Source organism: Heloderma suspectum, chromosome 5 (assembly GCF_057233095.1).
Source record: "Heloderma suspectum isolate Gila_16-S chromosome 5, 16-S_ref, whole genome shotgun sequence".
Taxonomy (NCBI): Eukaryota; Metazoa; Chordata; class Lepidosauria; order Squamata; family Helodermatidae; genus Heloderma; species Heloderma suspectum.
In genome coordinates, this window is record NC_139462.1 from 131,284,004 (window position 1) to 131,296,246 (window position 12,243).

Consider the following 12,243-nt stretch of genomic DNA (forward strand, 5'->3'; position numbering starts at 1 on the left):
AAGAGCCCCACTTGCCCCACCTTAGTTCCGGCCCTGCTAGCAACACTCCTGGTTGTAGTCCAACACATCTGGAGGGCAACAGGCCAGGGAAGACTGTACTTAGTCAATGTTACAGCATGCCTTCTAGGGCATATCCTCACCACTCTGTGGACCAAGGTGGAGAAGCCCCACAGCACATGGGAAAGCTCTGCTGGACAGACACTGCACATACACAGTGGTACTGGGGGCATATTGTTTCTTCACCATCATCACTGCCACGGAATAGGCTCAAAGGTGAGCCCTTACCTGGGTCTAGGTTGGATTTACTCTGAGTTTGGGGAAGGGACAGACAGCTTGCAACTGCAGGAATCCCACAGCAAACCAAAAACATCACAGCAAAACGCCTCCTTGGGAATCCACATTTTCCAGGAGAAAACCACGGATGGCTGCGAAGTGGCAACTACGTCGTCTTATCAAAAGGACCTTGACTCACACCCGCCCCAGAGTAAAAGGCACAGGTAGATGGCCCCCAAGGTAACTGTGCATGGGATTGCAGCCTTAGGCACGTATTAACTAGCAAATGGTTCACTTGTAAATGTGAAACACTGCTAGGCATCTATGGTTAAGACTGGAAAGGAGAGGAAAGGGGCGGAGAAGTATTATTTTTAAAAAGCACTGTTAGAAGGTTTGCACTGAAGATATATAAGCTATATAAGCTTATACTTTTTGGTTAATTGGTGTGCTTGAGGCAAAAAACTCTCATAGAATCATAGGGTTGGAAGGGGCCTACAAGAACATCAAGTCCAACCCCCTGCTCAGTGCAGGAAGCCTGATTCCCATGGTCACCCATCCAAGTACTAACCAGGGCTGACCCTGCTTAGCAGCCGAGATCAGACGAGATCGGGCGCCTCCAGCCCTTTCATGTACTACTCTCCTTTAATTCTGGGTGATATATGAAGTTTTCAGAGCAATTTCAACGTTTTGAAGAGAGAAGACAGCAAAGCAACTTGAAGAAAGAAAATGTGCTTTTTCCATTTAATATAAAATGATTCCTTTATTTGTTTAGATTTCTACTTACAGGTTGTACAGGTATGCATTATATTCTGTATGTATATGCTTCCCCTCCCGTCCAGAAAAATTCTTGCAGACTCCCGTGGGTGTGGCTATGGCCTCTCCCAAGAGGGTAGCTACATGGGCTGCCCTGATGAATGCTTACACTTCAAAACGTACCACTACTGTCAGCCCCGTTGTGGTCACTGCCCCCGTGGAGTCCTGACAACAGACAAGGTAGCCACACGCGCACAAGCTAGGACTTGCTCATTGATCTGAGGAAGGAGGAGACCTGCTCTTCCTGGTTACAGACCACCATTGTCCTAAACTGCAAAAACAAATTCTGACAGGTGGTGCCTCAAATCAAACCCTCGGCAGCAATTCGTACGCCATAGGGAGCACCCAGTCATAGTTTGTACCCTCCAGAACACACACACACACGCACACACGCACATTTTTCCCTTCCAGACAAACTGATGGGGTTGCTCTTTAATACTCTGATTCAATGGCGGAAGGCAGCTCCAGGCATTCCCCTCTTTACCTTGTGGTCCATTTTGCAAACATCATATTAAAAAAAAAAAAAAAATCCAGCTCAAAGCCAGGACAGGCTGTGACTCATCAGCTCTTTTTAAAGGCAGGGCTCTTCAGATGCTCAGAGTGTAGAGAATGTCTCCCAAGCATACTGCTTGCTTCTCTTGCAGGTGGCTGACTTTCTGGCTAGCAATCTCCCTTGTAGAAGGTAAGGGCTTTCCTGTTGTATTGTAGTCTTTCATTTTAATTCAGAACTGAAGTGCGCATGCATATGCCCGGTGCTGAATGAGCTACGGGTGTACTGCGAATGTCAGACCGTAAACTCTCATCTGTAAATTTGGGGGTGGGGGGAGAGGGTGTTCTGTGGTGTTACCACCAGGGTGCTTCAGGATCTCATTAAGGACATTTGGTCAGCACTTAACACATAAGCAATCCCAACACCTTTCAGAATTGCACTTGTAGGGGAAATGCTTTTCAAAGATTTCACATTGTGGATGGTTAACAATTTCAGGGAGGGAGCAGAGGACATCAGAAGCAGTATGCCGCTCTGTGTGCCAGTTGCTGGAAAACATGATGAGGAAGGTGCTATTGCACTAGTGTCCCACTCGTGGGCTTCCTCACAGCCAGCTGGTTGGCCACTGTGTGAACAGAATGCTGGACTTGGTAGGCCTTTTGCTCATCCAGCAGGGCTCATCTTCTGTTCTTATGACATGCGTGACTCCATGCATGTTTATTTTACCAGTGTATCCCCTTCTTCCAAGGAGTGCAAGGCAGTGTCCCTGGGGTTATCTCATTTTATCCTCGCAACAAATCCATGAGGTAGGTCAGGCTAAGAGAGAGGCTGGAGCAAGATCACCCAGAGGGAGAGCTTCATGGGACAGCAGGATTAAAACCCAGGTCTATCCAATCCAAGTCCACATTCAATTGCTATAGTCACTCTTACATGTTTAGTATTCAAATATATGTTTGAAACAGATCTTAAGTACTATTTAGGTGGTCCCAAACATATTTACCTTTACTTGTAAGCAAGGGCCAAACTAAACGTGATGTGAATGTGCATGTTTTTTGTTACGTAAAGAGCAGCCATGGAAGAGCCTGAGTGCTCGCGGGACAGTAGGGGGCGAGGAGACAAATTTAACTCTCTCTGCCATGGTCCTGACAAAAATTCCTTCTCCAAAGCTGCTATTTGCATTCAAGGGAAGCTTCCATTGGTGGCAGTGGAGGCTTCCCTTGAAATGCAAAAAAATAGCAAAGAAGCCATTTTTGTCAGGGCCATGGCAGGGAGAGAAAGAGTTAAACCCAACCCCATAGTTCCAAGGCTGCTCAGGCCTCCCCACGGCTGCTACGTTGACTTTGGCCCTACGTGTTTTCAGAATTAAATTCTAAGGCCTGGTAGAGCAGCAGCTAGCTTATCCATGGATGCAGGTATTTTGGGATTTCTATCTTGACACCTGGCACAATAGTCTCTCAGAGCAGATGCAACTGCCATTCCTAATCAGATTTCTGCTCTTTTTCTTTAAAGACAGTTTGTTGTTTCTGCGTGCCACAGAAAATCTCCTGAAGTATACATTCTCTTTGTTTCAAAGTTTATTCTGCAAACAGTTTCAAAATTAGCTTGCATCATTATCCAAGCAAATGTATATTAACATATCTGAAGTGAGTTTGCTTTAAGCAAGTAAATTGAAATTGCTTCTGACGTGTTTCTTTTTTTAGATCTGAGCACATGCTTTTTGTCCACATAATTATAATTTAGTGTTACTTCCGTGGTGTGGTAAATAGCAGGTTACATCCTGTTGGCTTGAGTCTGCATTTGATATGGAGTGTAGTAAGAGCTGCTTTAATGCAGAGCAAAAACAAACAGGAAGAAAACAGATGCCAAAGTAGCCCATATAACGAATGGGCTCCTTCATAACGAGACCAATCTGGGTCCTTTTCCAGAAAGCTTTTGCATATATGCTTTTGGCATAGCAATGTGCTAGCTTCTAAGAACCTCTCAAGCCTTGGCAATGCAGGCAGGGATGTTCTCGATGTAGGGATGTCAGAGAATTCTGCCACGGATCTCGGTGAGGCCGAATGCCCATGCATTCAGCCCCCTGAAATCCGTGGCGGAACGAAGCCCCTCCGCCCCCCCACCCCGCGAAAGGCACGTGAAACGGGACACCTACCTACTGCCGTTCATGCTGCTTTGCGAATGGTGGCCGCAGACACCATTCGCTTCTTCATTATAGCTGTGATAGGCTACGTAAATACTTACATAGCCTATCACGGCAAAAAAAAGGGAATGCAAATGGCAGCGGCTACGGTGGCCGCCATTTGCATTTGCTGTTTGTTTTTGTTTTTTCATCGTGATAGGCTACGTAAATATTTACATAGCTTATCACGGCAAAATACAGGGACACAAATGGCAGCAGCTACAGCAGCCGCCATTTGCGTCCCTGTGCAGACTGCCCAGCAGCCGGATGTCTGGCTGCGGGTGGCCCTGGCCGGCGGCTCTGCGGAATCGCCGCAGAGTGGAGCTGGCCAGAGAGAATTTTGGGGGGAGGGACGGAGCGCCTCCCCCCCACCGCGAATGTCACCCTTCGAAAAGGTAAGTGACTTTCATACATCCCTATCTTGATGTAGGGTTTTGCTTCACAAACAGGTGTACTTGAGAAGTATGGTACAGGTGTAATTGTACAAGATGCAGGAGTAATGCCAGGATGTTTTGTGGCTCCAGCTAATGGAACTGTAATGGGTTATACAAAATCTTGGGGTCCCAAAATACTCTCTTAAATGGCCTAATCAGAAATGCATTTTCCAAACTGAATTGGGTCTCCCATTTCTTCTCTTTACCTCCCAGAATAGCCCATCACCCAATTCAAAAAGGAGTGGGGGAAACCATTCCTTTAGATAGCTGTGCAGCCAAAGAGTTATATAAGGTCTGCTTTACAGATTCTCTTCTGTTGATGGAATAAGTCTGTATTTAAATCTCACTCCATCTGTTTTAGAATGCTGAAGGAGGAAGCAGAAAGTACAGCACGACGGGTGGCTCACAATAGTATCTTTGGGGTAGCAGGGGCAATATTTGAATGGGCTCTAATTTTCAGCAGAATGTGGCAACAGAATTGTTACAGGATCAGGTAGGTCCTGTCCCATGAATGGAAGGGAGACCAGGCCAAATAGTTTTCCACTCCTGTTTGACCTTTCCTTCCAATTATCTTTCCACTGCTGCCAGGTGGAATTCTTTATTTTCCCTGGCAACCTTCACCAAACAGCCTGAAAACCCTCTGGGTCTCTTGTAAATACTTTAAGGTAGTAGGGCTGGTGTGTGTGTGCTGGCTTTTAGGACTGGGGTGGATAATCCAACAAGAAAGGAGATCACAAGGTTTAAACAACATAGTTTTAGAAGTTTACTGAAAAAGTATTGTTAGGAAAAAGGTTTAAACACCTGAATGGTTACAACGCACACAGAACAAACCTATCAGAGGAAAAGGGTAAGAAAATAACCAGGATAAATGCATCCAGCTAATTCCTAACTAGACTGGGTCCCTTTTTTCTCTAAGCTCTCCTCAGCAATATCTTACTGTCAGAGTTCTCAGCTTTTCCAAGCATTCAGCTTCTCCCAAACAACTCTCTGACTTCTCTTTCTGATTCTTGTTTTCTTCCTATTTTGTCTCTATTTCAGCCTTGTAAAACTCCTTTTGACCTCACTTTGTATAAGTTAAAACTAGCTGGTGCTCTTGTAATCTTTAACCAATCAGGAATGCTCACTCTTGTCCTAAATAACTTCTGCTGAGCTATTCCCAAACATTTCTGCAGAAAGGAAACTACTTCTAGCAACCTACAGACTTTTTGGCACCATAATGTAAACAAACCCTCTTCTGCAGGCTTCTTATCTTGCCAACTATCTGGTTAATGACATCTTAATGTTGTTTCTTAATGTTAATGTTAACCTGAATGTTAATATTGTTTCTTTGGCTGCCTGAACTTTTGACCTTTTGGTTTTAGCAAGTACATTTTTTAACCCCTTAACATCCAAACTAAACTATATACAACATTAGAAGACAGTTCTGTTCCTTCATAAGTATTGACAAAGTAAGCATGCCATATAAGTTCACTCTGAAATTCCCGAAGACAGTTCTGTTTCTGGGTTCGTAGGACAGATATAAATCGGGTACAGAACCTCAGGCCCAGGGCCCAAATCTGTCCCTCCAGGGTTCCTCAGAAGGCCCCACCCCCTTCCCCCCAACCACCGATCATTTGCTGGTTTCCCAGTTTTTGTGAAGTTTTTTTCTCTATCCTAAAAGGTCAAAATGCCTCTCCTCAAGGTTAGTTAGTGGTAGTAGGAGCTTTAAGCTAAAATATGCTGGTATTTTTGGTCCTGCTCCTTTTCCCTTTGGCCCTGCCCACCCCTGGAATGTGGCCCCTGAGAGCTTCTCCAAAATGGAATTCACCCTTTGTTTGAAAGAGGTTCTGCACCCCCGATATAAATACTCAGTGCTGTGTCTGGAGTATCCAGCATAAGTCAGCCCAGGTTAGAGAACAAATTGCTTCTGGCTCAGTTCAGCTCTCACCCTGAGGTGCACCAGATGCACTGCTGCATGTGTGTGTGTGAGAAGGAAGCCCCTTCTTTTTGCAAAATCTGATGAGGAATGCAAGGGCGAGCACAAATCAGTGCAAAACCAAATGATTTGTGGAGGTTGCATGGAATGTTGGACTAGTTCTGGCATTAACCTTTCTAGGAAAAGATTCAAGCCTTTTCCATGGTGAAGAAAACAGAGATGCCAATGTTGACCTTACCAAGGCGGTCAATGAACCTACTGACAATACTGAGTTTCCAGTTGGGTGCAGTCCAAGAAGTAAGTATGAAAATGAAATAAACAACACATGAGGAAGTCCTTTCAGTACCAGAAAGCCATACACATAGGAATATGTTGTTCTTGTTGTTTTCAAAAGATATAGTACCAACAGCAAAAACTGCAAGTAAACTGATTTGCAGGGAAATTCAAGTCAGTCTAGTTGATAAGTAATGTTACAGAGTTCCCTCAAGAATATAGAATGTAACAGAATACTCATAACTATCACTTTTATTACTTAAAAGAAGTAAAATGTCTAGCCTATACAACTGCAGAAGAAACAACCCCCTTGGAAATGTGTTAGCAATATTAAGGGTTTTTTTAAGTCTGTGGTGCTACCCAACACACAGGCCCAGTTTACTCATTATGCTCAATTCCTGGGTTAAATAACCCAGAAACTGGTGTGACCACAGAAACTAGTGTGACCATACAGGAGTGACCATGCACACTGCCTCCCACCCGCTTACCGCTTCCACTTTCCAAAACAACCCAGGACAATTCCTGGGTTGTTTCATGACGTTTAGGGGTTAAACAAACCAGAGTTAACCCAACAATCACCCATGGTTTGTTGTTGGTTTAAGAACCCAGAGTTCCTGGGTTTGGATGTCACAGGGAATTCCTGGGTTGTTGATTGAAAGTGGAAGTGACAAGTGTGCGGGAGGCAGTGCTCACTCCCACTTGGCCACAGCAATTCCTGGGTTAAACAATCCAGGAATTGCTGTTCTGTGCAAACTGGGTCACTGTTTCCATGCATTCAGTCAGTTAAAATAAATGGGAATTAAGTTTGTATGCACTGGATCAAGGATCTCATATATACTAAAAACTTTCATACATAGTGTGCAAATGCCATCATTTAAGATGTGTGCATATTTCCAGGTCTGTGCACGAGACTGGAGGCAATGCATCTCTGTGCACAGGCTAACATAGGGATGCATTGCTTGCCTCTTCTCCTTCAACGTTCCCATCAGCAGCAATGTTTCTGATGGGGCACTTCAGCACTTTTTAGATACAAAATAATATGCTTGGAGGGTTTGGCATGTTCCTAAGGAACCTAAGGAACCAAATAGGTTCAAGTGTTTCTAAGTAAAATAAACTATATTTGCTACAGAACTGACCAAGAGATCCAGCTCCTTTGATGTGCCGTGGCTCAGAGGCCTGGACAGCCAAGAAACCAACTGTCAGATTTTCCCAGTGACAACTGCAGCTGTGCCGGCGACCAAAACACAAACCACAACCAAAGATCCCAGGAAGGCAACTCCCTCCATTGAATCTGCGTCCCCAGAACGCAGGCCTCGGCTCTTATATTTTCTGCCTTATTACCCACGCCAACAGCACACCTTCTATAATGTTTTATTTCCCGTTAACAGAGGTACCAATGGTTATAACGGTTATAACCTCATCTGGTATAACAAATTTCCAAGAGATGACTCCTCAGAAGAAAAGAGAAGGAAAAGAGACACATTTACCATAGACCAGCAAAGGAGCAAGACTTCCCTGGAGGAATGAGCTGGTGTCTTAGTAGCAGCCACACTTGTGTTTCTTTTCAGCCACTAGCTACAGCAAAGCGATAACACCTTAACGCAGGGGTGGGCAGAAGGTAGGGCTGGATTTACTCGTAGCTTGCTGGGTGATTTGCAGTAGGTTGGCAAGGGTTTCTGCCTCCCAGTTGTTTAACAATGGAAAGGACAAAAAGGGTCCCCATCCCACCCTAATTATACCGCTGAAATGAAGAAAGCTTGGGTTACCAGGAGTGGATTTTTGTGTGGAAGAACTGTGAACTCCATTCACCTCTGGTAGCCAAAATGATTGTCTGGACTCGGAGTTCTTTAATTCTAAGTTTATGTCTTTTGCAACTGGCTCCAGTTGGTGGATCTTGGGGTCCTAGTAAAAAAGCAAAGTAGATTTTGCAAGCCTGAAGTCTGCTCACTGTTGCTACAGAACTGACGTTCCTCAACACAACGAATTTAAATCCTGTCTTTGCCTGCAAGTTAGCAGGAAAAGGATTAACCTGCAGATAGATTTGTTCACTTTGTAAATCTGTAAATTGAGATCTACTTGTGAACAGGTTAGGTGAACAAGATCCTTCAGGATCCTCTGCTGCTAAGCCTCAGAGCTTTGCTACCCTTAGCTTCATCGGTGCAAGTCATCAGCTAGTAGGACTATAAAGAAGTCACTATGGCTTTCTTCACACAGAGCTTTTATCCTGTGATTGAGATTGTTCCCTCATGGAAGTTTGCGGGCTCTTTACATGACGCCATGATCATTCAATGCGTCTCCTGCACTAAATGCCCTATGTTTTTAAATAGATCGCAGATAATTAGCTATCAAATTACCCTGTTGTGATCTGCTTGAGTTCCCTCTGTGAAAAGAGGAAAAGCGGTAACCAGTGGCGCGAGATCAATGAAAGATGATGGAAGACTCAGATACGGGGAGAAGGAGGGGGGAAGGGGAGGGGGGAAAGGAAGCAGGTGAAAAAGGGAGTTGTTGTGATCTTGCCTTTAAAACGGAAGCAGAAAGCCCTGTTTTAAATACAGGATTTTAGGCTGGTCTAGAGATGCCCTATATCTGTCCTCCAAAATTGTACTAACAGAGCACAAGCCACACCAATGACAGCTGTTTGCTGTCATTAAGGAAGGAGACATGTGGCCCTGCAGGAAGCTTTATTTTAGTTAATTTAATCAATGGCAACAGCATTTTAAAGACTTTGGAAGCCAAGTTGATGGCACTAACAGGTAAACTGTCCAGGTACGATGGTACAAGTAGAGTTATCACCGCAAGCGCGACGATGGTATAAGCAGAGTTGTCACACTGAGATTCAGTGGGTTTAATACCTACTTAGTCTTGAGTAGCGTTCACCCATTGAAATCAAGTCATGATTAACTTATGCCCCATTGATTTTGATGGATGTACTCTAGAATCCAACCCTTTATATTCAACAGCTAGTGGCCTGGATACCACAACTTTTCACAAAGCACTTACATTATGGATTTGCTGGCTTTGATACATCATGAGTGTACTTTTCTGAAACTCAACATATGCACCACAAAGTAGTATAGCAGTTAGTTGAGTATGGAAATAGTGCATACTGCAGCTATTGACTTTGAAGGTATTTGAGGAGTGACTACTTGTCATTTCCCCTCGCCTCCCATTCTTTTATTCATCCTAGCTGTTCTGGTAAAAGCAAATGAGTCATACATATAAACTTCTGTAGTAACTAGGCACTGTGCATATATAAAAATAAGACACAGGGTCCACCTTTAGGCTTACAGTCTGAAATCAGACCCGGAAGGGAAGGGGAAAGTTAGAGGAGACAGAACAAAAGAGGCAGAACATTAGTGATATTAGTGAAAATATTACTAATGAATGGATTATTTTTTAACAGGCATTTCAGTCCAGTTTGGGCCACGCTGATCTTGCTGTGAACTAATCGGCTCCTTAAATCTCAAAAGGGATATAAGCTATGAGTAATTAGAGACATATCTACACCACAAACATTAACTGATGTAATAGTAATTATCTCACTCTAGGCCGGGGAACCTTTTTTCTGTCAAGGGCGGCATTCCCTACATGCAGTTTGCAGGAGGGGTGAGGTGGGGAGCCAGAATTGCTTGCTTGAAGAGATCTATTGAAATGAGAGTGAGGGCTATAAGTTGCCCACTCCTGCTCTAGGCAAACCTGGGAACCATAGTTCTGTGTAGTAAGGGGGTTGAGTGAAGGAATCTCTTAACAGAAAATTCTCAGCACCCTCACAAAGCTATAGATTCTCGGTTTCTTTGGGAGAAGTAAGGACAGTTAAACTGAAAATAACTTTGGAGTGTAGTATGAACTAAACAGACTTGGGCATCTTCCATTATGGGATGGGGATAATGAAAGCTCAGTATACAGGTTACCACCATAGTGTGGGAGTCTCTTACTTGAGGTCCAGTTTCAAGCCTCTCTTGAAACAGAATGGAAGGCCACACTGCCGGTGTAAATGCTATTGTCCTCCTTCTCACACTAACATCCTACACCAAAATATTACCTTAGTAGCATGGGACAGGAACTGTGTTGTATTCAGGCACATTTCGCTAACTGTGCACGATCTCCTTAAGTCAGGGATGGAGAACGCATGGCCCTCCAGATGTGGGTGGACTGCATCTCCCATCAGCCCTAGCAAGCATAGCCAATGGTGAGGGATGATGGGAGTAGCAGTCCAGCCACATCTGGGGGGGGGGCATGCCTTCTTTATCCCTGAATAAAGTGCAACCCAACCTCCAAACATCCTCCTCCTCTAGACTAGAAGATACTCTGCAGCAGGAATGTGTTTTTAGAGCCATGCAAGAGATTGTATAATAGTTAATAAACATGTTATGTTACCAATGTCCATGTGGAGCCTGAATCAGCAACCAGCATTCAACAGACAACTCATGGCACTAGAGAGGGGGACAGCTTCTGTCCAGACCACTGCAAGAAATGTGCCTTCTGTAGATTTTGAAACTGCAAACACTGCAGAGCTGTACTAGACAGAAGGAGCTACTTTAGACAGGACCAGAGATAAGTAATCCACGTTCCCCAAAGAGTTTATTTATTAATTAAATTTATTTATTAAATTTCTTAATCTCCCATCTGGCCGATCACCCGGCCACTCTGGGCAATGTACAATGGTACAACTTAAAACAGGAAAATTATACATTAAAACATTATTTTAAAATACCCTAACCCACCCCAAATGCCTGCCTGAGTAACCAAATTTTCAGTGCATGGTGGAAGCTCATTAAAGAGGAGGTATGGCAGAGTTCCCTAGGGAGGGAGTTCCACAGAGTGGGGCCACCACAGAGAAGGCCCTCTCCCTCTTCCTCACCAGCCTAGCTGTCCTGGCTGATGGGACAGAAAGAAGGCCATCCAAGGCTGATCTTGTTAAGTGGCCTGTCTGGTGTTGCTGGAGGTGCTCCTTGAGATAGGCTGGGCCGGAACTGCATAGGGTTTTAAAAGTCAAAATCAACACCTTGAATTTGGCCCGGAAAACAACTGGTAACCAGTGCAACTCCTTCAGAACTGGAGTGATGTGGTCACGCTGGCGTCTTCCTTTAATCAGGTGAGCTGCCACGTTCTGCACCAGGTGCAGCTTCCGAACCGTCTTCAAGGGTAACCCCATGTAGAGCACATTACAGTAGTCTAGACGAGAGGAAACCAGGGCATGTGCTACCAATGGGAGCAGATGGTTGGGAAGGTAGGGGCGCAGCCGCTGTATCAGATGGAGTTGGTACAACGCTGTCCGGCTCACGGCTGACACCTGAGCCTCCATGAACAGCTGGGAGTCTAAAAGGACCCCCAGGCTGCGGACCTGGTCTTTCAAGGGTAGCCGTACACCATTCAACATCAGGTCAACATCCCCCAACCTACTCTTGTCTCCCACCAAAAGTATCTCGGTCTTATCAGGATTCAGCTTCAGCTTATTCCTCCCCATCCTGCCACTCACCATCTCCAGACATTTAGACAGGGATTCCATGGCCAACACTGGTGAAAACTTGAATGAGAGGTAGAGCTGCGTGCCATCCACATATTGATGACACTGCACCCCAAACCTCCTGATGATAGCCCTCAGCGGCTTCACATAGATGTTAAATAGCATTGGGGAGAGGATGGAACCCTGTGGCACCCCACAAGTGAGCGGCTACGGGTCCGACACCTCTCCCAGTGCTACCCTCTGGTACCTGCCAGAGAGGAAGGACCAGAACCACCGTAATATGATGTCTCCAATGCCCATCCTCTACAGGCAGTCCAGTAGGATACAGTGGTCAACGGTATCAAAAGCCACTGAGAGGTTGAGGAGAACAAGGAAGGAGCATTCACCCCTATCCAAAGCCCT

The 12,243-nt window shown here is 44.9% G+C and overlaps 1 protein-coding gene across 1 annotated transcript; it reads left to right on the forward strand.

Moving 5' to 3' along the window:
• Positions 1–1,683: 1,683 nt before the first annotated feature.
• Positions 1,684–10,758, forward strand: LOC146344493 (uncharacterized). Its single transcript, XM_084860382.1, has 3 exons — positions 1,684–1,768; positions 6,282–6,398; positions 7,504–10,758. The coding sequence occupies exons 1-3, from the start codon at positions 1,696–1,698 to the stop codon at positions 7,899–7,901; spliced, it is 588 nt and encodes a 195-aa protein (XP_084716508.1). The 5' UTR covers positions 1,684–1,695; the 3' UTR covers positions 7,902–10,758.
• The last annotated feature ends 1,485 nt before the right edge of the window (positions 10,759–12,243 follow it).